Source organism: Mastomys coucha, unplaced genomic scaffold, assembly GCF_008632895.1.
Source record: "Mastomys coucha isolate ucsf_1 unplaced genomic scaffold, UCSF_Mcou_1 pScaffold9, whole genome shotgun sequence".
In the NCBI taxonomy this organism is placed as follows: Eukaryota; Metazoa; Chordata; class Mammalia; order Rodentia; family Muridae; genus Mastomys; species Mastomys coucha.
In genome coordinates, this window is record NW_022196915.1 from 106,428,516 (window position 1) to 106,454,928 (window position 26,413).

At 44.7% G+C, this 26,413-nt stretch overlaps 1 protein-coding gene across 28 annotated transcripts in view; it reads right to left on the minus strand.

The window, feature by feature from the left end:
* Positions 1–22,150: 22,150 nt before the first annotated feature.
* The window catches only part of Dock9 (dedicator of cytokinesis 9), a 269,590-nt gene continuing 265,327 nt past the window's right edge, over positions 22,151–26,413 (minus strand). For 20 of the 28 annotated variants that reach the window (XM_031362315.1, XM_031362308.1, XM_031362300.1 and 17 more), the window contains 2 exons: positions 26,212–26,350; positions 22,151–23,560 (listed from right to left, as the gene is read on the minus strand). In XM_031362315.1, coding sequence (XP_031218175.1) covers positions 23,438–23,560; positions 26,212–26,350 — 262 coding nt within the window. In that variant the 3' untranslated portion in view covers positions 22,151–23,437. Of the gene's footprint in view, positions 23,561–24,574; positions 24,583–26,211; positions 26,351–26,413 lie in introns of all 28 variants that reach the window. The other 8 variants (XM_031362312.1, XM_031362317.1, XM_031362310.1 and 5 more) reach the window with 3 other exon arrangements.

Here is a 26,413-nt window from a genome sequence, read left to right on the forward strand (position 1 = left end):
TTGGGAAGCAAGCCAGTAGGCAGCACCCTTCCATGGCCACTGCATCAGCTCCTCCTCCAGGTTCTTGCCCTCAGTGCTTTTCATAATGAACTGGTATATGAAATTAAGAGTGGAATAACCCCTTCCTCCCTGCCTGCCCTTGGTCAGGGTGTTTAATGACAGTGATAGTGACCCTGACTGAGACACCCTCCAGGGTGTTTAATGACAGTGATAGTGACCCTAACTGAGACACCCTTCTCACTGTTCTTTGGCTGTGATTTCTCAGGTTTCCTTTGATGAAAAGCTTTCACTCACGGTGTTTGCTCTTCAGAGGAAATGTGTTGGGGAATTATCTTTTAATTGTGGAGATGGGTTCTCTAAGCCCAGTGATACGAAAAGTTCACATCCTTCCTGAAGATAAGAGATGGCTTTCCATGTTATCAGCACCACCAGTGGACAATAAAACCAAGCAGAACCAAACGAAACCAGAAAAACTTCCCCCTCTGAGTGTAAAAGTAATATATTTTCATGTAAAGGCTTTGGAGAAGTTTCTGAAGAGTGTAAAGAAAGAATTCTTGTACTACGCAGTGGCAGGACCCTTGATTTCATCCTCAGCAAATTAGAGGAAAAACAAACAAAACCTAGAGGAACCAGTAGTAAAATTTAATATTTTGATGTACTTTAAAACTTTTTTTTTTAAACATATGTGCATGAGCTCAGCAGCACTGGATCACAGCGCACGCCCTTGCTGCGTTTTACCCAACCTTATATAACAGGAACTCTTCCATTTCTTAAATGTACTTTTACAATGGGAAGCAGAGCAGACAAATTCCTTCCTCTTTGGACCTTTAGGTTGGCTTCTGGTTTGGAAGTACTTAACACTGTAATAAAGTTTGGATCCATAAATGTTTACATCTCTCTAGTGAGTTCTTTGTATAAGTTCCTAGAAATTGGAATTGGCCAAAGGGTTCTTTTCACTCATCAGCAAACCACTTTGCAGGGATGTGTGCTCAGCTCTGGAGTGTTTGAAAGAAATGAGCCAAGTGCACCGAGCATGGAAGCATTCATACGGAAGAATTAATGTCATACTTACTTTAGAGGCGTCACTTCCAAGATGGTGAGGATGCCTGCTGAGGAGCTGCCTGTGCCACACGTAGGCAAGTGGCCAGTGGCTCACCACACACTGGCGGGCTGGCGTCCCATCTGACAAGCCTCTGTGTCAGTGCTTTCTTATCCAGACATCTCATTCTGTGGCGAGCACCTTCAGCAACAGGCACAGCACGCACAGTTCACAACTCTCGTGGGCAAGGCAAGGGCTGTAGAGGTGGAAGGTTTTATGTTTTATTATTTTTTAAGGTCTATTATTTTGTGTGTATGAGTGTTTGACTGCATGTATATATGTGTATATTATGTACACGCCTGGTGACTGTGGAGGTCAGAGGCAGCATTAGATCCCCTAAAACTAGAGTTATAGATGGTTGTAAGCCACCACGTGGATGCTGGGAACTCAACCTAGGTCTTTTGCAAAGGCAACAAGTGTTCTTAACTGCTGAGCCATCTCTCCAGCCCCATCACTGCTATATTTAAACAGGAATTAATGGCTGAGTGGCTCTGGCTTGGCCCCAAACCCAAGAGCAGAATCTACACTAACTTGAACCTTTGTGAGGAGGGAGCTACCTTGCCTATACCTTGTCAACTTTGAGCAGCCAATGTTGGGAAGGCTAGGGGTCAAAAGACGGAAAGCATACAAGTCGAGGATGATTCTGTCATCAACTACATAAGGCACCCTGACTTTGGAGCGGCTTGATGGAAAGCAGGTCTCGGAGTTAGCGAGGGGTAACTTGGGTTGTCCCGGATGCTGCAGACCTGGGACTTTCTACGAGGCCGCCAGGAAAGGAGACAGGGCAGAGCCAATCAGAAGGACTCTGAGTGTTCCGCCAAGGCCAAGAGGACAGGAAGTATGGAAAGGCTCACTCACCCACACCGGGAGCTGCACGGATACAGGCCACCCTTCCAATGACTTGACTAAAATGGGGCTGTGTGATCAGAGATGGACCAGTGGGTGGAGGTCAAATAACTTTTATAGCTTACTGAAGAGGTTAGACCCTTTTGGTCTTAACAGCCTGACTCACGCTTGAGCATGTGTGTGTATGCTTGTGTGTATGTGTGTGTGTGTGTGTATGCTCATGTGTATGTGTGTGTATGCTCGTGTGTGTGTGTGTGTGTGTGTGTGTGTGTATGCTCGTGTGTGTGTGTAGGCCAGAGGATGACTTTCCTCAGCTGCTTCTCTGCCTTACTGTTTGGAGACAGGGTCTCTTAATGAACTGGAAGTGTGCCATTTCAGCTAGGCGGGCTGGCCAGTGAGCTCCAGGATCCCCCTGTCCCCACCTCCCACTGCTGGGGTTAAAGGTACATATCTGGCTTTTACACATGGTCTGGGGATCCAGTTCAGGTTCTCAAGCTTGTGTGGAAAGTGTTCTATCCATTAAGCCTCTCCTGATGTTTTAGTCCACATCTCAAAGGTTTTAATGTCTGTTAGTGTTACTATCATCAGTTCTAAAGACTATCTGATCCCATTAGGATTTCTCTCTCAATCCATTAGTCATCTAGGGATGGACTTTAAAGTTCCCAACAAATGTTTTGTAGTTATCTTTAAAAACAAATGTGTATTTTGAGAAACTATTTTAGATTTACAGAAAAATAGCACAGATAAGACAGAAAAGTCACATTAAATCCTATACTCAATTTTCCACTATTAACGTCTTGCATCAATTTGATGTACTAGTTACAACTGATAAGCCAATATTAGTACTAATTAAAGTCCAGGTAAGTTGCTAAAGTCCACCATCAAGAGCAGTGGGGGGGGGGGATGTCAAGTCATATTTAGGATTCTTTAAAAATGTTATTTAAAATGTCTCATTTTCAAACAGTGAGTTTAAGACAGGCAAAGAAACTGGAAGGTGAGGTTCTGTGCTTAGAACACAGACAACAGAAACAGAGTCTGAACATCCCAGAGACAGAATTAGCAGGATACTTGGAAAGTGTTATAATCATGTTCAAAGAATTAAAGGTAGAGAATAAGAAGAAAATGTTTTGATAGTGACTTACCAAATTGTTAAACAAGAATAAAAAATTGAGACTGTACTTAAGAGACTGAAATGATAATTGTGAATAATAATAGCCATAAAGTACTCACTAGATGTGTCCTATAGTAGTGTTGGAAAGCAGGGGAGTCAGTAAACTTGGAGACAGATCAGTAGAGTAGATATTTTCCGTCTGGAGAACAGAGAAAAAAGATCAAAGAAATGTAAACAAGGCCTTGGAGATCCATACAACATCATCAAGTAGGCCAGTGCATGTTTATTGGGCATCTCAAGTGGAGATAGAGATAGATAAGTGATAGATAGATAAATAGAGGTAGGTAGATAGATAGATAATAGATAGGTAGATAGATGATAGATAAATGGTCAATAGATAGATAATAAGTAGGTAGATGATAGATGATAGATAGGTAGGTAGATAAATAAATGATAGATAAGCAGATAGCCAGATAGCTAGATTAGATACATAGCTCTCAAAGTACTAGCAATAATTAATGAGAGGGCATCACTGCCAAATTCACAATTAGATAGTCTAAACAAAAGGTAAATCCTTGGAAAGACCCAAATAACATTTGAAATGTAAATAAATAAAATAGCCAATAAAATAAATTTTAAAGATCACAGTATAATTTAAGTAGAGGAAGCACTGACAAAAGTACAATGTATTTTCCTGGTATAAACAGATTAGGAACAAAGATGTAGGCTGCTTCCTGCCTAAGGGCAGAACAAGACAAAGATGTCTGCTCCTGCCATTTTTATTCAACATCGTACCTAACAACTCCACTACTAGCTGTGCCATAAAAGAAGCAAAACCACAACACAGGAAGAGGAGTTTCCACAGTGGAATTACTTACGGAAGTGAACACCCCTTCCCACCTGCCAACTGAGAAACAAAATATACTCTGTGTTGTGGAGTATGACTCAACCCCGAAGAATAAAAACTGCTACATGCTTCAACATGGACCAACGTCAAAAACATGCTAAGTGCATGAACCCAAACACAGCTGGCGACATACTGTGTGAATGCATGTACACAGTGTCCAGAAGAGGGAAACCCAGAGAGACAGAAATGGCAGTTGTGGTAGCTTGAATGAAAATGGCACTGTCCTCACATGCATACACTCCCCTACTCCTACCAGGTCATTTAAAAATCATCAAAACAAATTATAAACCTCACAAGATTGGACATCAGAAACTTAAAACTCATGGGCCTCATGTTTCAAAAAGAAAAAAAAAAGGCAGGATTACAGTCATTTACTTTACATGGGTGATAAAAAGACAAGAGAAATGACAAGACAGACAGACAGGCAGACAGAAAAGTCTCACTTGCAGCACTCCTGCTTGGGTAGTGTTGTAGATAGGTTTTCTACTGCAGTGATGAAACACCATGACCAATCCAACTTGGGGAGGAAAGGGTTTATTTAGCTTCAACTTCTACATCATCAGGACAGGAACTCATGTGGGGCAGAACCTGGAGGCAGGAGCTGATATAGAGGCCATGAATAGGTGCAGCTTACTGGGTCACTCAGCCTACTTTCTTATAGAACCCAGGACCACCAGCTTACGGATGGTTCTACCCACAATGGGCTGGGCCTTCCCCATCAATCAATAATTAAGAAAATGCCCTACAGGTTTGCCTACAGCTCGATTTTATGGAGGAATTTTCTCATTTGGGATTTTCTCCTCTCTGATGACTTTACCTCGTGTCAAACTGTCATCAGACTACCCAGCACAGTTGGTTTCTGAGATCTCTCCTTGCACAGGAAGGCAGTCCTCCAGTGGCTTCTTTGGAAACAAAACCTCCTAGACCCTTATTTATGTTGCCCGTCTCCTGTGGGACATTCCTGCTATGTCCAGTCAGGCCTCAGGTGCTTAGGAACTGCTGGTCTTGGATCACTCTAGGTGTTCCAGAAGAGGGTCAATGACATCTGCACCAGGAGTTTCCCAGGCACATTGGGAACAGCAGAGCCCATAGGAATGAAGTGACCTTAGTGTCCTCCCTTTGAAAAGGGGCTGGGAAAGTCAGGGGGCAAGTGGCTACCAGACATCTTAGGCAATGGGATAGAGATGAGGTCATAAGATGTAGCCCCAGACACAAGTGTGGAAAAACGGTGGCCTAATCCAGGCAGAGAAGCCACACTCATTCATGTGTACTGGTCTCAACAGACTTCAACATTTTCCCAGGGGAGAAACATCTTCAAGTCTCTGCTCCACACAGGTCACCTGTGCATCAGTCAGGTGTTATGACAACACCAGCATTGACACTGTCATACAAATTTTGCATGGGACCATAGTTACCTCCCTCCTATGGATGAGGGCAAAGATAGGACTTTCTGTGCACTCAAATTCGGCCAGCTTTACTGAGGTGAAATTACAGAGAGAAGGTGTTTCCTATGATGAGTTTTAGAAATGATTGGTCTAGGCTTCCAAAATAGCCATATCACAGCCATAAACACTACATTACACACACACACACACACACACACACACACACACACACACACACACACACACACACTAATCTTGGCATTTCCAGGAAGCCTGGAAGGACATCAGTTCCCTATCCCATCTTCAACTTCTGAGGGTTAGGACTCCAAATGAAACTCTCAAAACATGGAGATTCCTTGAGGTCACTACACATGCCCAGTCATTTGCTAAGGTAGTTGAACTGGGGCCTTTTGAACATGAGCCCAGCCTCTATTGACCCTGAGGTAAGTTAGCATACTGTGGCGTTTGCATCTCAGGGTCATGGATTTCTGAACTGTTATGTTTGTTACATTTCTCTTCAAGTTGTAGTTTGGTTGTCCATTTCAAGTTGCCCAGATAGCATTTTTAAGTAATGTAAGTAATTCCAAGTGGGTCATGAACTCACTGCAGCTATGAATACCTGCACAAGACCAAGCCAACAAGATTGGTTAATATTTCAACAGGCAGGACTAACTGGTTCACTGAGTTTTACACACACACACACACACACACACACACACACACGTGGGGGGGTGCAGAATATGAATGAATGGGGAGGGGAGGTGTTATGGGGAAAAGAAGGGAGGAAGTTAGTGGTGCATAGATCAAGACACATTACAAGTATGAAATTGTCAAAGAATAGATAGATAATCTATTAAAATGCAAGTGGGAAGCTCCAGTTTTGATAAACAAACATGACAACAAAACAAAACAGAAACCACACTTATTTACCTGATGTCTTACTGAAATGTCTAGAATGCTAAAGAACATCCAAGAGGTCAGTTAGTAGGAAAACAGGAAGTGCCCTACAACAGTCGCATCTGCCATTTTGATAACCACAGTATTGACCTCTCTCCTCTTCCTCTTCTCATTCTCGCCTTCTGCCCTGCTGTTTCTTCTTGTTAAATAATATTCCTTCTCCCTCCTCCCCTCGTATGCTCCTCCCCTCCTATTCTCCTCCTCCTATCTTCTCCCTCCTCCCTCCTTCTTATCCCTCTTCTTTCTGATCCCTCTCCTCTCTTCTTTACCATGTCTTGTGGTCACTTGAGAGGACTTGGTGAGCAGACTTGAAGATGAGGTAGATTCTGCCCCAGACACCCTGTGGTCCCATCTCTGCTTTGCTCTACACACAGGTCAGAGCTTGGAAGTAGTCATGTCACTTGATCTATCTATCACCACCATTACCTTCTCCCTCAATGACAAAATCAGCTAGTGATTCTCATTGACCACAGTTTAAACCCTAATCAGAATACAGCCTGTCATATATTTTACTCTCCACTGTCAGCTTCAATGTTCAGGTCCTGTCAGTCCAGGTTTTGTGTATGAAGTCCCCCATGACCACATCTTTTAGATCTTAGAACTATGATGAGGGTGAAGCCCCTGTTAGAAACGTCCTTCTATCTGTTACAGTACCTGGCCTGGGTTGGCTTGATTCTCCCTGATACTCTGTAAGTTTTGTTGATTCACAGACTAATAACATTTGTCATTAGGGTGTCCCTCAACCACCACTTATGTCACAGGACATGACATGAATTAGTGTAAGCTGGAGAAAGACTTGCAAAATTGCTGATCAACTTGTCACCATGGGTGGGTGGCTCAATTTTCCTGTGACCCAGGTGGTTTCCCTGTCCTGGTTTCCTCGTTTGTTTTGAGTGAGGAAAGCAGCTGGATAGAATGGTGTAGTGAGAATGTTGGTTTCTTTCTTAAGAAACCCAGTGATGTTATGTGAATATGTTTTTGTTTTAACCATAACCCAGGTGTGGGATATGGGGCTGCAGCAGACCGTCCACAGCAGCTGACGGTGATTTGTCCTGTGCTCTGGTAGGGGAGTGATTCTGCCAGATGAAGCTACTTCACAATGGAACTCCGAGGACTCTTGAGAGCCCTGAGAGGTTGCAGCAGCTGCTGTCCTCACTACTGTTGCTGTTTGATAGATTATTGGTTGCTGGTTGCCGATATCCTGACGACAAAGACTGGCCTTTCCTCAAGCAAGTTGATGCTCCTAATAAGCAGGAAGTCGTCTTCTATGTTCCCCTTTCCCTCTAACCTTTCTCTCCCACCTAGTGTTGAAGGCTTAAGAAGGGAACGGGGTGGAGAGGGATGGTAGGTGTAAGAGCCCAATAAAGTTGCCAAAAAGTACAGTTACAGTTTATGTGGTCTTGAGTAAAACTTTTCTCTTCTCAGATGGCTGGTAAGGTTGAACTCGGATGCCGAAAACAGTAGCAGCGTCCCGAACAACAGGTGCATTTTACAGCTACAGGGCAACTGTGCTGCTCAAAGGGAAGGCCTTAAAAATCAAATGAAGAAGCTGAAGTTTTGAGGCCATTGAGTATGAGAACCCAGAATTTCTTCCAGGTTTTTCCTGAGCCACACATATTCTTTATCCAAGACAAACAGAAGGAAGGCTGCACATAGGACATGTCATGTTGGCCCAATGCTGATTTTCCCACAGGGGAGTATGTGGCTTATACTGGGGAGTTGAAGACTGCTCACAGGAAGGGACAGTTTAAGAGTCCTTGGGAGCATCTACATCCAGAGAGGTGAGAGGTGGGCTTTGGGACAGATGGACTGGGAGGTAGAGGGAGGACAGGGCCCGAGGTGCCCAGCTTCCCTCTAGTTGGAAGAAGCTGAGGCCATTAGGGAATGATTGGCTGAGACATTAGCACAACTGAAGGTGCACATATAGCCAAATAGTGCCTAGACCTTTCCATGTCCCAGAAAGCACTGAGGCAGCCATCTAGAAAAGGAGACAAGTTTGGAAGTTATTGTGATCTCTCAAGATGCTGATGGTGAGCTTATCAACAAAGGTGGCACCAAGGGAGAGAGGAGGAGGAGGAGGAGGGAGAGAGGGAGGAGGAGGAAGAGGAGGGAGAGGAGGAGGAGGAAGAGGAAGGAGAGAGGGAGGAGGGAGAGGAGGGAGAGAGGGAGGAGGGAGAGGAGGAAGAAGAAGAGGAGGGAGAGAAGGAGGAGGAGAGAGCTGGGCTAGAGCCATCTGGATGAGCCAAGAGAGTAAGTGTGGGCTTCAGTGGCTCACAGCTGCTGTCTGTCTAGAGGAGGCTCAGGTGGAACAGTCTAGAAGGAAGGTGACAATATCTTGCTAAGTATTGTTTTTACAATGGTTGTTCTGATGTCCCAAGAGTCTGCCTGCCACACAGTAGGAACTCAGGAAACCAATGATGCTCAGTCCCATTCTTCCATTTCCTCCTGACGGAAGAACAGGGTAGTGGGCGAGCACTGTCATTGGCCTATATTTGCTAAGGTGGACACAACGTGAACAATGATCTAAGTCACATGTTGTGTAAGAAGACAGGCAGAATTCAAGTTCAGGTCCCTGGCTGCAGAGAGCAAAAGTGTCATCTCTGTGCTACACAGCATCTCATTGATAAATGTTTTTCCTTCTAGAGGGGATTGGGAGGATGGGCAGATACTTGGGCCTGGAAGATAGGGAGGCCAAGGAAGACCTGACGCTGTGAGGCCAGATTCAGAATCTAGGGTAACAGCAGTCGAGCGCCAGCCAGTGGGTGATAGTTATGGTTGAAACTGGGCCATGACTGTTGGCCCTGATAGTTGGGTCAGAACTTCAAATGGCAATTCAGGGCTTCCCTGGAATGCAGCAGAGCTGGGTACCTGGTGCCAGGGCTATGTTGCAATGCCCAGGAAAGAGGTGCTGCTTTCATTGCACTGTCTGTGGGCATGCTGCTGCCTAAGGGGCCAAGGGGGAGCTTCTTGAATGGTCATTCCTTGGTCTCTCAGGGGATGGTTGTGTGCTGTGTTAGTTTCAGGACCACGTAAGCCTACACTCACTGAAGACTAGGATACCGCAAGACTAGGTGGGTGTGTCCTCTCTCACCACATGTGAGAACTCTTCAGTTCCTCAGCTTGTCTTTTTTAGCCCCAAGCCTGTCTTCTGCCCCTTTTCCTGGCCTTGATCTCTGCCTTCAGTTTCCCACATTACAATCTTCCTGACATAATTTATAGGAAGACATGAGACACAAACAAGCCAGTTAAAATATTAGCAAGGGGGGATTTGTTCCCTTTATGCTCCCTGGAGCAGCTCTGCAGAGCATCTGGCTCAGAGGACACAGTGTCATTCTGACTGCCAGCTCCTTACTCTCCCTAGGGATCGATTCCTGGTTGGTGCAGAGGTGGAAGATGGGCAGAAGGTACTGGGCCAGGAGCTTGGCCAGCACAGGAGTTCTGCTTTGAGCTTCCTGCTGGAGACTCCAAGGAAGAACATCAGGACTGGAGGCTGGTCAGGGTCCTTGCTCATGCTGGCAGGTCACAGGGTCCTCATGATGGAGATGAGATATTACCCTCCACAGAAGGCTGTGATGAGGCCAGGCCCTGAGCCAATGTCATTCTAGGTACAGAGGTACAGAACCCCATGAGATCCATGTTGGCAGAACCAACACTGGTGTGTTCATTGGGTCAGAAATTTCTTGGTTTTCCCAATGTTTCTGAAGCTGCCCCAGTGATAGCTTAGTATGGTGATAGTAGAAAGGAGACCAACCCAAGACGGGTAAGTCTCCATTATTAAAACATCAATTCCAGCTGACATGGGCCAAAGAGAGATAGCAGTGACCAATCAGCTTGCTTAGGGATGGTAACAGCAGGTTTTTATAGTTTTGTGGGATGAGGGGGATGATAAATTTTAGCTGTTGTCCATTCATAATGAGCTTGCTTTTAAAAGATAAATAGCCTGCCCTTATCATTGGTGGGCCGATGGTTGACATCTTAAAGCAGAGGCTATTGAGCCTCTTGTCCAACTAAAGGCTTTTTGGTGCTCTGGATGTGTCAGCCTGTAATAAGTGGGCACTCTTGTTGCTTCTGTCATCCTGTATGAACTTGGCCTTGTGATAGGGCTGATGGCCTTGAGTGATGGCCTTCAGTGCCTGAGATTCAGAGAAAGCATGAGGTCAGGTTGAAGAGCCACATGACCACCTGGTACTGGCAAGTACAAGACAGAACGTTTCTCAAATGAACAACATACCTCCACGTGGAGCAGAGGTAAACCTGGATCCCAGTTGAATACACAGGGGGTCAGCCAGACACAGAAACAGATGTTGTCTTATCCCATCAGGTACATGCAGGCTTGAGTGAACAGTTACATGCATTTAGCAGAAGTGGCCTTTGAGCTTCTATGAAGTAACCTTGGCAACAGCTAGGATAACCCATACAACAGAGGTGTTATTTGTGGTGGAGCTGGTTGGATGCTAATGATGTATTGCTTAGCTGTGTGACTTCCAAAATTACAGTCTAGTTTTGTGACTTAATCTAGTGTCAATGACGAAGCTGTTGGGAGCACAAGGCTTAGGGACAGAAGAAAACACCTCACGCTTTTAGCAGGTCATGTCAAGGGGCCAGGGTTTATATACCTTTTGTCTCTTTGCAGAGGTTCCAACTGGTTTCAAGTGGACAGCACAGGGATGGGAGAATGGTGACATCTCAGGGTCTACAAGATGCTAGACCCTGCACGTACAGCAAGCAACAGCCCTCTGAGGTTGGTGTGGCCAGAGAATGTGACTCACCCAAGTCATGTTACTAGGATGTGCCTGAGCTAGTATTCCAGTTCACAGGCCTATCTGCTTCAACACTCTCTGAGAGACGATAAACTGGGGCCAGGGCTTCCCCCGCCTTGAGGTGGGGGTGATGTGTTAGGTATGTAAAATCTCACTTTCTTACTCACACCTCACCTTACATGGTGATGACATTGACTGGTCCCAGAATGCTTTAGGCAGTCAAAAGCATATTGACTGGTACATGTGACGATCTTCAGGTCTAAGCCCATTTCTGAGGCAGTCCGGCCCAGCTGGAAATTTGTAGAAGTCTGGACTGGAGAGCTGGATGTATGTAGATATCAAACAGCAAACCAAACCATTAACACTTAGTGCGGAGATGAAGGAAGCTGTCACATGGGTTGGCAGGGGACAATGGACATTGCTATATGGCTGGTATACAAGATGACTTCAGGAAATACCTCTATGACCTAAGCCTGGACCAACAGCAAGAGTACTGAGCTCCAGGCACTTGGACACGGACACTGGGTAGTAGCCAGGGTACTTATGCAGGAGAAACCAGTGACGTAGGAGGGCAAAGAAAAAGATTCTCCTGAAGGCTATTGATGGTGAGAAAGAGTGTGGCTGAACCCACTACTGATGAGGGTCAGCCAAGGTGCGAGCAAGAGTGAGGTTGGCAGTGGCCATCTTCACTTTGCATCATGGGTAGCTCCAACTAGGCAGAGTGGCATGCACACTAGAGCATCCAGGCCGAGCTCTGTGAAAGATTCACTTTCCGTCAGTGGTCACAGAGCTTAGTCGGTGCTGAGAGGCTCTTGGCAAAATGGCCATAGAGTTCCGTGCCCTCCTGAGGCTGAGGGTCATCATCTGCTATGACCTTCTTCCTGGAGAGTCTGATATCAGGAGCACGTTGGTTGTTGGGCCACAGGGAATAAAGAAGTCTGTGGCTTGCATCACAGCCACTCTGTGCAGAGATGCTTCCTCTTGGTACAGCAATGCCAATGAGTCCCAGGCAGTGCCTTCAGGGATGCACATGGTGGTCCAGGAAGAACAATTGCCTCATGAACAAGGAAGCAGGAGCAGGACTGAAGACCAGGCTGCTCTATCCAGCATGAAGCAAACGATGGTGGCCCTCAAAAATAATAGAACGAAGGGTATCTGCTGGTCTCCCCAGGGAACAAGGTGAAGTAGGCATCATTGGCATCTCCCACTAGGCTGTATCCTGGGGTGGGGGGTATGAAACAAGCTTTCCTGGCAGAATCCCAGAGAGGATGTTCTTCCTGTCTTCAGTCCTCACATGAGTGCCCTCTCTTTACAACATCCTTTTCACTCAACTTTCTCCCTGCCACAGTTAATGTCCCCATGTGTAGGATAAGAATGGATGGACAATCCCACATAGAGTTCCCCTGGTCTCATTATCTCGAGGTGGGATTAAAATGTTTGTTTTTATGAATGTCCTATGGATACAATTTCAAATGGGAAAAACAGAACAGGTCAAAGGAAATTCAAACAAATCCAGATCGAGTCATCTTTTTCCATTTTTGAATGTGGTAATGTTCAGCAACACTTTCTTCTAGGGAAACTGAGAAAATCAGATCTCAGAGGAAAGAAGTCTCAAAGGCTTGCAGAAGGAAGGAAACTAGCAGAAGTGGCCCCAATGGCCACACTGTGCAGAGCCTCATCCCTGGGAAGGCTCACCCACGCAGGCAGAGTGAAGATTGCAGCTGAGGTTTGGTTGCTCAACATCTGGTTTAAGGAAAATGAGCTCCAAGCCTTGGAGAGGTGGATGAGCTGGTAATTCAAGATGCTTTGACATGGCATTTTCCTGGAACAAAATATCCTTCAGTTGAGACAAGTTAAAATATGTGGGCTATGAAACAATGGGAGAGACTCAGAGGACAGAGAAATGCTAGGATGCACTTAGGTTTTGTTTGGCCTTTCATCTGGATGATGGGTATTTTTATTATAAAAATATCCCTCAACATCTTATGCACTGTATGACAGGAACAAATGCTGGCTTTACTATCAGAAAAGATACAAAGTGTATTTCCTTTATAAAGGAAGAAAGGAGAGGACAGCTTTGAGGTTTGCCTAGGAAATGGGATTGGGATCAGGAAGGGACTATGTGTATCTTCATCATTTTGAAGCTTGGCTTATGTGGGAAATCTGAAACATCTAGAAACATGAGAAATTTGAATGCAGAACATGTTTGGGATGCACACACTAAAATAAAAATTTAAATATTGTATGATGGTTTACTTTAAAAGATCACAGTGTTCTATTAACACATCTTGCTGTCAACTCTTGTCTTTTACTTTGTTCTTCTTAGGCTCCAGGATGCTCAGAACTAAATTTGGGACTTAATTCATGTTGTCTATTCAGATGTATAACTATCTCCATTTTCCTTTACTGCTATTTATCACCTCATTTGACAGAAATATATATGTGAAGTCAATGTCAAAACTTAGAGATGGTTATGGGATTCCATGCTTGGTGCACTGGAGAACCAGCCATTGGACTCCTCATCTGGGCTACTTTCACCATGCCAAGCTAAGCAGTGGGTCAGGGTGGTTCTGTGACACTTTGTCTAGGGTGGTGACAGGAAGAGCCCCATTATCTTCTGAAACTCCTTGACCAGGAAAAGGTGGCGACATGGCAGCTTACCAGGCGACATGGCCCACTTCTGTTCCTCCACTCCCTGGAAGACCTTAAGCGTCTGTCCAACAAGCCCATCAAACTCACTGGTAACAAAGGCTGTTTTCCAGCATTAGCTTCAAACCAGGAACCCCTGGTCTGCTCCTGGTTCTCCAAAGACTTGCTGTTCTTATTTCGACTGGGGATTGGCTATGTTTTCTGCTCAAATCCCCTGGGGCTTTGAGCCTCTCTCCATGTGGACCGAGGGGGAAGCTTCACCATCATGTTTGTGGATAGGAATCTTGTTTCAGTGCTTTGCTCAGTTGCCCTCTTGAAGTGTCAAACAGGCAGCTCCAGACTTAGGGATCGATACTTCCATGGTTCTGGTGGTTGGAGGTCCAAGAGGAGGATCTGGCTAGGTTGGTTCCTTCTGAGGGCTGTGAGAGAAGAATTTGCTCCAGGTCATATCAGCTTGTAAATGGCTGTCTCTCTGTGTCTTCACAAGGTGTTCCTTCTGTGGGTGTCTAAATCTCTTCATCCCTCTCTTTTCTCCCTTTATCAGAGTTCCAATAAACTTGGATTGGGGCCTTCTTAAGGAATTAGACTGAAGATCTTCATTCTCATTCCAAATCCAGTTAGACTCTGAAATATTGAGGGTTTGGTCTTCAACTAGGAAATTTTGGTGGATATGTCCAAACCTGGGAGATTGAAAACTATAGCCCCACAGGGTCCCCATTGCTAGATATTGCCAGCGCTAATCAGGCCACCAGGTCACACAAACCCCGAACAACCCCACTGAGTATCCTGGGTAGTTTTCTCCATCTGTCTGGATTTGATTCCTATGAGAACATGTCCCATCTGGCTTGACAAAAATAGGCAGACTTTTGAAGTGGTTGTTCTAAGCCTGTTCCACATCAGAGCTGCTGGGTCCGTCACGCTCAGTTTTGCTCAGGACCAGCTTTGGGCCTCCTCCAGATGACATAGCATCTAAGGAAGATCAGTTTAATTACCTCCATATTGGCTGCACAGTCTCTCAGATCTGGACCTGGGTGATGCTGCTCAGCTTGTAAGTTCTAGCAGTTCAGTATCACTCCTCTATCCTGGCTTCCTGGACAAAGCACAGGAAGTTCTCAGGTACCTACCACTAGCACGTCTGGAAGTGCCACCCTGCCATCTCAACCAGTAGGGCCACATTCTAATAAATTCTAGTTGACACAGACCTGAAGGAGCCATTGTTCTTATCCTTTCAAAACAACAAAGGCATCTTCCCTCAGCTAAGGGTTGGGGTCCCATGAGGGAGGACCAGTGTGGGCTCCTATTGATTTGTGAGGGAGTTGGCTTAAGTCTACATGAGACAGGGTTGCAAACCCAAGGTTCTCATGCCGAGTCTCTTATTCAATGTTTGTGTAGCACAAGTTCAGACTCTCATCAGACACTGGGTCCATCTATAAGTCTCTTCCAGTGGTGATGCTGGTTGAAAATGTGTTCTCATTGATTCAGAAACTAATTACATTCCTAAGGATTTCTTCTTTTGAGACAGAGATATGTACACCAGAACTTTGAAAGTAAAGGAATGTGAATCTCTTGTGCATTGAGGCCAGTCTAGTTGGTCTACATAGTGAGTTCCAGGTCAGCCAGGGTCAGCCAGCCAAGTGACATTGTCATTTTAAAAGATGTACAAATTATATTTCTGCTTAAGCATGTCTTCTCTGTGACCTTCAGTACCCCTCTCTCCTTTCTGTTAGAGGGTCACCTTGCTTTTTATTCTCCTGGGAAATGCTACTCTCTCTTGGTGCACAGACATCACTAGTTTCTCTTTCCTGATCTCTTTTGTTGGTTCCTCTTCATTTCTGTTGCCTCTTTATATTGGAGAGGCCCAAGGCTTATTAGTTCCTGACCCCTTCTCTGTCTACACTCCAGAAGCTACCTCAAATGAGTTTCTTTATTTGTTGCTGTGACCTGATACCTGTGAAGAAGCAACTTAAGGGGGCTGGAAAGATGGCTCAGCAGTTAAGAGCATGCATTGCTCTTGTAGAGGACCTAAGCTTAGTATCTAGAACCTACACAGTGTGACTGTCAACCACCTGTATGAAACTCCAGCTCCAGGGAATTCAATAACCATGTTCTGGTATCTGAGGCCATCTGCACTGATATGTACATGCTCCTCCACCACACACACACACACACACACACACACACACACACACACACACAAACTTAAAAATGTTTGGACTTCATTTAAATATTTTTAATATAAAATTTTAATTTTTTTTGAGAGACAGCACCAAAGTCACACAGCTGATCTCTCTCTTTTTTAAGGATTTATTTATTTTATGTATATATATATATGAGTACACCGTAACTGTACAGATGGTTGTGAGCTTTCATGTGGTTGTTGAGAATTGAATTTTATGACGTCTGCTCACTCCAGTCAACCCCGCTCTGGCCCAAAGATCTCTTTATTATCATAAGGAAGGATGCTGTAGCTGACTTTAGATGAACAGAAGAGAGCATCAGAACTCATTACAGGTGGTTGTGAGTCACCATGTGGTTGCTGGGATTTGAACTCAGGACCTTTGGAAGAGCAGTCAGTGCTCTTACCTACTGAGCCATCTCTCCAGCCCCTAAATATTTTTTTTTTTTTTTAAAGAAGCAACTTCACGAGGTGAAGTTCCTTCCGAGGGGAAGTCTATCTTGGCAGGGGAGGCAATGGTGCTGAGTGGCATGGCAGTAGCTGGAGGTTTCAGAAGCTGCCTGCTCAGATCCCAGGGTAAACACTGCACTGAGACTGCACTGGCAGTCCCATTTATAGGCATCTCTTGATCTTGCAACTCCAGAGGGGAACTGCTCAGTGGCTGCTCCTCCATCCCTCCAGGAACCAGATATGTTTTTAATGTGTGACGGATTCACTGGGACACACTCCCTTCATAAACTGAGGGAGCATTTATATGTTATTAATTATGATGACCACATTATAGTTGTAAAGTAATTACAATGACCACAATTGTAACATAAACCTTATACATGGGGTTGCCAGTCAAGTGGGGGGACTTACTACTAATGTTGCTAAATTAACACAGCATGAAACAGCCCTCTAAATAGCTTACATTTATACCTATAGACCAATAGTTCTCAACCTTCTGGATGCTGTGACCCTTTAATAGAGATCTTCATGGTGTGTTGGTCTCCAGCCATAAAATTATTTCATTCCTACTTCATAATTTTCCTATTGTTATGAATCATAATATAAATATCTGATATGCCGGATATCTGATATGACCCTGTGAAAAAGTCGTTCAATTCCCAAAGGAGTTGGAACCTTTAAGTTGAGAGCCTTGGTAACAGACAAAACCTACTTTGGCCTTAATTAGAGAAGTTTCTCTTTGCAGTGAATCATCATGACGAATGCAGATTCACGGCTGCCGAAGATGCTGAGAATAAGTGACAGATGACTTAAGCCCTAAATAAGACATTTATACCATCCCACCTAAGGCTCAGGAATACTGCAGATGAGGAAGTCAGAAAAACTAAAAGCTAAAAGATATGGGGAAGGCTGCAAAATGCTATTTTCTAAGCATGTACGATCCTTAAAACCATGAACTTACGGCAGCTGCTGTCACTTGTACAGGGCCTGCACAAGACTGGCCCTATCAGTCATAACCACAGATGGGGGATGGCTAACAGGACCCTACCCTCGGTGCTGAACTGCTAGCTACTGACAGGTTCTGGAGAGGAACACTCACTGCCTTCAGTTACATACTCTCTTCTGAGCCCAACAGGCTCTGGTGGGAAGCTACAAACCCAGGCTACACAAATGGCCCTTGTTAAACTCAGTGGGTCATAAAACAAACAGAAATGTGAGAAAAATGTGTATAGGGAAGTGGGTGGGAAGGGGACAGACAGGGCTGGGAGGCAGTTTAGAGAGGGTGGTATGTGAGAGCAACTGGCCTGTATAACACACAGGAATGAGACTGTCAACAAGCTTAAGTAATAAGAGCTTTTATTAGGCTGACTCCATTGGTTCTCAGCCTGCTGTAAGGCAGGACAATATGGTGGAAGGCACAGCAGAACACATGACTCACCTCGTGCCCCCAGGAAGCCGAGAGGGCACACCTGCACTGTGGGCTTTGTCTGTGGTGCTCTGGCTCCATCTGGACCCCTGCCTTTTGGATGGTGCTAGTCACCTTCAGGGTGACTTTTGTTTAGTAGGGACTCCACATGTGACTGTCTCTGAGAACTCTCCACAGGCCCACCCAGGGTGTGCTATATTAATCTTCGTGTATCTCAATCCAACCAAGGAGGAAATTAAAAGCAGTCATCCCAAACCTGCCCCTTGTCATCTTGACATTTGAGAACACCTGAAGCCATATTTGCTCTCCAAATGAAGGCCTGAGCGCAGTTCTAATGCGATGCTGCTGTACTGTACAAACGGAGTGTGCTAACCCCTTCCTCAAGTCTCACCAGCTTCAGTACTGCTCAAAAGTCAGAGAAGAAATCTCCACAGAGACTCAAGGCAAACTCTTGTCTGGCCATAGGAAGAGGTCACTACAGAATCCGTATCTCCCACTTCTAGCAGTCTCAGCTAGAGTCGCCCCCTTAAACCCTCTAGGGCCTCTCCCCATCTCAGGTCTCTGGCATACCCTAGAGATTGCCCCACATCCCCAGCCGATCTCCCTTTTCTTTCCTCTGCTCTATGTATGAGCTCCCCTCCCGCTATACCCAAATCCCCTCCCCATCCTTTCTTCTACCCTGTTCCCTCCATCAACCTTTGATTTCCCCTTCTGAGAAAGATTCAACCGTCCTCCCTTGTACCTTCCTTGTTATTTGGCTTCTTTGGGTCTATTGATCATAGCATGGTTACCCTGTACTTTATGGCTAATATCCACCTATAAGTGAGTATATACCATGCATGCCCTTTTGGGTCTGGGTTACCTCACTCAGGATGATATTTTCTAGTTCCATCCATTTGCCTTCGAAACTCATGCTGTCCTTATTTTTAATGGCTGAATAGTACTCCATTGTGTAGATATACCACATTTTCTGTATCCATTCCTCAGATAAGAGATATCTAGGTTGTTTCCAGTTTCTGGCTATTATGAATAAAGCTGCTGTGAACATAGTTGAGCAAGGGGGAAAGGATTTGGGTTCCCACTTTCCAAGGTTGTCAGCCATGGTTCAATGGCTCAAGTCTGTGGTGAGGCAGACCGTGTTGAAAGAGCTTAGAGCAGAGGGAGGGCTTGTCTGCATGATGGGATCCTTCCTAGTTTCCATATTTGTTCCACCTGGGCCCTGCCAATTGCACAGTGCCACCCACATTCAGGGGGGGTCTTTCCCCCCCTAGTGGCTGTGTCTTACTGATCACCTAGGTGACTCTCAATCCAATCAGGTTGGTGATCAAGATCAACCATCGCATGTGCAAAGTAGTTATTAGAAATGAGTTCACACTTTTTTGTTTGTTTGTTTTTTTGTTTTTTTTTTTTTTTTTTTTTTTTTTTTTTTTTTTTTTTTTTTTTTTTTTTTTTTTTTTTGAGACAGGGTTTCTCTGTATAGCCCTGGCTATCCTGGAACTCACTCTATAGACCAGGCTGGCCTCAAACTCAGAAATCCACCTGCCTCTGCCTCCCAAGTGCTGGGATTAAAGGCGTGCGCCACCACTGCCCAGCTGAGTTCACACACTTTTAATATAGAAGCATTTTTTTCTTAAATATTTCTGGTTCAATTCATGGATGAAAAGGAAAAAAACCATAGGTATGGAAGGCTGGTTCTGAAATCAAACTATAAAAAAGCTGCCGTGGACAAGTCTGTCTTACAACCCCATGCCCTGTGACATTTCCAACATGATGCTGTGTTCTTAAGATCTTTTTTTTTTTTGGTTTTTCGAGACAGGGTTTCTCTCTGTAACCCCGGCTGTCCTGGTACTCACTATGTAGACCAGGCTGGCCTCGAACTCGGAAATCCGCCTGCCTCCGCCTCCCAAGTGCTAGGATTAAAGGCGTGCGCCATCACCGCCCGGCTTGTTCTTAAGATCTTAAGAGGCCAGAACTCCTGCTAATTATTATTACCCTGAAAAATAAAAAGAAAAGTAGGTTGAGGTCACAGCTTAGAGACAGGCTTACCTAGCATGTGCCAGGCAAAATCCATCTCCAGCACCAAAAAAAAAAAAAAAAAAAGGAAGCTTTGGATGTATTTATGCACATCTGACTCAGATTATATACATTAAATGTGTGTAGACTTTTGGTATACAAATTGATTGTCTAGACTACTCTGTAATTAGTGATTATTTTAAAGCTATACAACTTTCTGTGTTGACATGCCTCTTTTACATAAGTCCCCCCCAACCCCCATTAAGGCAATCAAATGTGTGTAGCCCAGGCTAGCCTTACACTCAGTATCTTCCTGAGTCTGCCTCTTAAGCGCTGAGATTATAGGCACAGGCCGTCTTCTCTGGTAGAAGTTATTACTTCTCCACTGGGGAGTTGCCCTGTGAGTAAACGATTACCCGTGGTTATTTCTTTTTTTTTTTTTTGTTACTTGTAAGTTCTCCTTCAGTCTGGGCTCTAGCTACACACAGCCACTGCTTTTTTTCATGCAGAAATCTAGTTCCCAGGCATCGAGTGTCCTTAATAAGGACCTAAGTAGAGTTTTAATTCTATAGTAACTTAAAAATCAATCTTCTCAAAGGGGAACTAAGAAGTTATTGTTCCCTGGATAATATGGTTTCTGTTTGGGAAGACGAGACAGATATGGAGATGGGTGTGGTGAAGTTTTTGTAACATGAATGTCCTGTCACTGACCGTAGTACATGTGAATGATCAAATAGGCAAATTTTGTCATGTATAATTTTCTACCAATTAAAAAAAATTAATAGGGAGCTGGAGAGGTGGCTCAGCGGTTAAGAACACTGCCTGCTTTTCCAGAGGTCCTGACTTCAATTCCCAGCAACCACATGGTGGCTCACAACCATCTGTAATGAAATCTGATGCCCTCTTCTGGTGTGTCTGGAGACAGCTATGCTGTCCTCACATAATAAAATAAATCTGCCGGGCGGTGGTGGCGCACGCCTTTAATCCCAGCACTTGGGGGGCAGAGGCAGGTGGATTTCTGAGTTCGAGGCCAGCCTGGTCTACAGAGTGAGTTCCAGGACAGCCAGGGCTACACAGAGAAACCCTGTCTCGAAAAACCAAAAAAAATAAAAAATAAAAAAAAAAATTAAAATCTCTGTAACTACTCTAAAATTTACTAGTAACTGGTAATAGTTTTCCCTAAAAAAACACTATTTTATAATTTTTAAAAGTTGCTATTATTCTACCTGTATTTGTGGTGTACAAGGGCACGTGTGTCATAGCATGTGTTGGGTGTTGGAGACGATTCTGTGGTGGTCTCTTTTTTCACCTTTATATGGGTTCTGCGGAGTTGAACTCAGATTGTCAGACTTACAGCATAAATACCATGAGCATTTCCCCCTGCCCCATGTGTCCTCTTACATGAAAATTAAACTATTTTATATGAACTCTATGAAATGTTTCATCAGCTAACAGAAATCTCCTTAACCTTCCTCACTGCCACTTGCCCCTGTGCTGTAGTGACCGAAGGTGACTCCCTGTCTACACCTGAATGCCTTTGGCTTTTCCTCAGCTACATTAGGGTGTCCATCTCCATCATGGCCATCGCAGAGAGCAGTGAGTGAGGGCTGGCCACCTTCCAAACAATCTTATCTTCCAGGGACTCTTTCTAGGCTTTTATTTATCTTTCATGACTTGAATTTTATGACTCCGAAATGAGGTGTTTATGACTAGTAAATCCAGCTTGATGACAAGGCTCTCAAATCTCCTTGTGATGGTGTTTGAGCTGAGGCTTATGACACAGGGTTGGGGTATCAGAGACTTGGCAAATCTAAACTAAGCCTTTCCTGAAGCTCTGAGTCAGATACTTTGGGGCATCAACACACCCTTTGCCATCTCTGGATTCTCTTTTTTCCAGCTTCACCTCAGCGCTGATAGAAAATGTTTCAGACCCAACATCCTCTGTGGTCTTTCATGAAGGTGGGTATACCATCATTGCTGCCTAAGGATCTCTGGGAGAGATGACTAACCACTGTATCCCAGAATGCTCCTCTCAAAAGCAAGTCAGGGAGAAGACAGGGACTCGAGCTCTGGTACAGCTGAAGAGAGGAAAACTGAAGCAGCATCTCCTGTTTCCAGGCAGTCAGCCAAGGCCTCAGAGCATAAACTCCCAGCTCTGCCTTTTGAAATATGTATCATGGGAGCTTCCAGAAAGTCAGAGAACTGGTGTTTGGATTTCCATCCACTCAACCACGGCTTTGACAAGTGCCAGCTTACTGTATCCATCTGCACTCTTTTTTATTTTAGGGAAAATTGTGTAATATTATTTCACCACTAGGTACCCTGTGCTTTTTTAGGATTGCCAAACAACAGACATTCAGTGTTTATTACCAGAAAATCAGCAATGTTATTTTTAATACAGTTGGGGTACAGGATATTTAATTACAGCAGGGCAGTGATTCCAGTTAAATTAAAAACCTTTATTTTTTCCCAAATATAAAATTACTAAATTAAAGTCTTAAAAGAAAATATAACATGGTGAAAATTTTAAATTATCCCTCCACTCACCACAGGGTTTAGGGTTTACCAATCACTTAGTCCATCATTTTGGCAAAAGGATGAATTTTCTTAAAACAGTTTATAAACCTAATATAGCAAAGACTGTATACATCTTCATATTGCACTTCTTATGTACAAGAATAAACAGTGAAGTCCAATGTGTTTGCATATACCGAGAACGCACAAATGGGCCACGCATAATAAACTTAACACGGACGCTGACGTATTAAAAGTGTAGAAATGTAATAAGTGTGTGGACATAGCGAGGAGGCTGTATTAACAGTTCGAATGTACATGGGCTTTCGGTTTTAGCATAGGTGAGTTTGCTAGTACAGGCCTTTGGTTCTGTGCTGCTGACTAGGTTAGGCTCACACTCGGCTTCTGAAGCGCTCATGCTGTCAACACAAGGCATGAATATAAAGGCTCTAGGTCTCCTCATTTGCTAGTACAAAATTACAATAGTCAATTCCCTTCAGTCATCAAAACTAGACACAAAAATAGTTCTTGTACTCAACCTGAATGTGCCCCAGGGAGAAAAAATATTTTCAAGATTTTTCCAGCTTAGTCCCCAGCCCCAGGTTCAGTGCTGCTGTGTCTGCTGCAGGTTTCCTAGCACAGCTGCTACAGGTGTCCCGGCACAGCTGCTACAGGTGTCCCAGCACAGCTGCTACAGGTGTCCCGGCACAGCTGCTACAGGTGTCCCGGCACAGCTGCTACAGGTGTCCCGGCACAGCTGCTACAGGTGTCCTGGCACAGCTGCTACAGGTGTCCCAGCACAGCTGCTACAGGTGTCCTGGCACACTTTCCCTCTTTTCCTTTAGAGCATTTATTTTAATACTATACTGTAAGAAGAATAAAATTGAATTGCAGCTCGAGTATCCACATATACCTGTTAAGACATGAGGGAAACTAAATATTGCCAATGAAATTTAAAAAAATATGTGCACCTTCCCCCGACTCCTATAAAATCTGCTATTAAATATCACAGTCCAGGCTCCTTCTTTCTTCCATTTCCCATGGCTTCTTCCTGTGCTTAGCCTCACCAGTGATTAAGCTCTGGAAGTCATCCTGAGTTTGCACATGACAAAGCATGTCCCCACATGTGGTTCATGAGGTAAAATCACACAACTGAGGATGAGCTGGTCAACCCTTGAACCACTGTGCTTGTTGGTGTCCCGCTGATGGCGTTGAAGATGTGCAGGGAATTTGGTAGCACGCTTGTCTTCTCCTCCAGGGGGCAAATCTTGAGGTACAGAAAGACAATGTTATCAAAGTGTAATGCTCTGGCAGCCAGCCATCTCAGGTGCCATCATGACTCCCCATCCAGCCGTTGTTCTGCAGAAAGGGCTCGAAGCTAGGCTTGGGCTTTGGCAGTTTTCATAGATGGTTTAGCCTATCTACAAATGCCCACCTTCAATCAGATTGTAAGGAAAACATAAAAAAGAATGCATTTTAGTCGGGCGTGGTGGCACACGCCTTTAATCCCAGCACTTGGGAGGCAGAGGCAGGAGGATTTCTGAGTTCGAGGCCAGCCTGGTCTACAGAGTGAGCTCCAGGACAGCCAGGGATACACAGAGAAACCCTGTCTTGAAAAACAAAAAACAAAAAACAAAAAACAAAAAACCAACCAACCAAACAAACAATAGAATGTGTCTTTCTCTCCTATCTCCTCTTCTCAGGTCTTACAGACTTAAGGGCCTCTTCCTGGCAAGTAGGACCAGGGAAGGATTGGGTGTGGTTTGATCTTTAGCTGTATGGAGGCTCAGAAGACCAGACCCATGCAGCTCTGGAAAGACCAAAGGCACCAAGCCAGGCCACATTTCTTTCTGTGCATGGGCTCCAAAGGGTTTAATCTTGACAGATGCTGAGACAACAGCAAGTTTAGAGCCCACTGCAGTTACTATCGGCTTAGTCTAGGAGCTTAACAGATCCAACCCATTGCTCTACTTCTGTCCTTCTTAGTCCTGACTGCTGGTGCCCACTGACCAGGCGCTCCGTCCTGTAGGGATCTGGAGGTTCCGAGAAAAAGATCTCAAGCTTTCTCCAGCAGTTTGTTCCCACCAGCCTCCTCTCCTTTGTGCTTAATTATTCACACATTGATGATTTAATCATTTCCATTTTTTTCTACTTTTTAAAAACGTTCAGAAGAGAGGCTTTCCACTGCACATGCACAAACCCATGACTGTTCAAACCTGGTCAGAACCATATGTGATTTGGGTTACGGGAGATAGTTTATCAGAAAAAAAAAAGGCATTACCATCCCATCTGAGCACATGCGGCGTGGAGGAGGGAAAAAAAAAAAAGCAAGGATGTTAAAGATCAAATAATCAAGTTAGTTCTGCATAGCTCCAACTGGTGCATCTCCCACACAACCTCTACACCTGGGGCTCGAACACTCGGAAGAGGGGTGGAAATATCCTAAGAGTCAGAAGATGAGGGTTTCTCTGCAGGACAGGGTCTTCTATGAAAGACAGGGAAGGGCCCCATGATATCATACAACATGGCTGCCTAAACAAGACCCAAGAAACAACAACACTGACTGACACGCGCTCACAAGACCATCCTTAGATGATGAGCTAGAGATGATTAATGGTTGCTAAGAAAGAGAATCTGTTTTTCCAGTTGTCAGCTCTAAACACCTCATGCAGGAGCAACACCAAGTGAACTCAGCAGGTTGTGAATTCTAAACACCCCATGTAGGAGCAATACCAAGTGAACTCAGCAGGTTGTGAATTCTAAACACCCCATGTAGGAGTAACACCAAGTGAACTCAGCAGGTTGTAGTCACAATTTATGTGCACATATGTAACAATGGTAAGTAAAGAATAAGGAACCACGAGTTTGAGAAGGTGTGCATGCGTGTGAGTGTGTGTGTGTGTGTGTGTGTGTGTGTGTGTGTGAAAGTGAGAGACAAAGAGACAGAGACAGACAGACAGACAGACACACACACACACAGCGGGGGGAGCATCAAGGAAGTAGGTATAGTTATAGTATCCATATATGAAATTCTCAAAAAAATAAGAAGAAACTTCCAGTTATCTCATGACAAGGCAGGCTGACAAAAAGTACCAGCCTCCATTCTGTAAGACCAGAGACAATAACTCCAGCAACAGACAGCGTCCACAAGCTACAGGAGCTAATGTAATAGGAACAGTGACTGCATGCCCAGAGACAATAACTCCAGCAACAGACAGCGTCCACGAGCTACAGGAGCTAATGTAATAGGAACAGTGACTGCATGCCCAGAGACAATAACTCCGGCAACAGACAGGGCGCCCAGGAGCTACAGGAGCTAATGTAATAGGAACAGTGACTGCATTTGATGTGCATGTTGCCCTTGGACATCTGCTTGACACCTTAGCCAGAAGTGTCCTCTGATGCCTGCTGGGACCACATGGAGGATTCAAACAGGAAGGAAAGAAAGTACAAGAAATTTGGGAAGGATGCCCCGAAGAGAGAATCATGGAGTAAGGAGCCCTGTGTGTTCTCCTGGGGTGACAACTCTTCACCTGGAACAATTCCACTTTATTTTTTTAAATGATGAAAGAAGTCTACTGCAACAGTTAAGGAAACCAGGCTGATCAGCCCTGTTCCATCAAAGGAAGCTGTAAGCACAGCATGGATGTGGTTCCTCTGCCTTGCTTGGGGTAGGCAAACGTAAAGTTTTGGAAACACGAGAAAGCCACTGCCCCCACTCCCTCACTGCTTAAGGTGACACCTAGGGCACCTGCTGCTTCTCTCTCTGACTAATCTGGGCCAGTACAGCAGGCTACGGTATGCTACACCTTTTTCCAGAAATGATAAATCTGGAATATTGGAAGGCTTAACTTACTATCAGGAGTATTTCAGGCCCCAGCACTCCCCACACACTGCCCAGGCCAGCACAGTGCTTACTTGCTCACGCATGATGTCAGAGAGCTCCTTGGCCATCTCTCTGTAGTTGGCCTTCATCTCTTCCTGGTACTCCAGCTGGTCCTCTTTAATCAGACGTTCATTTACTGCCAAGGCCTGACCACAAGCTTCCACAAATTGCCTGAGTGAGGTGAGAGAGGAGAAATGAAGTGGAAGGATGTTGGTTTGGCTGAAAGCATCTCTC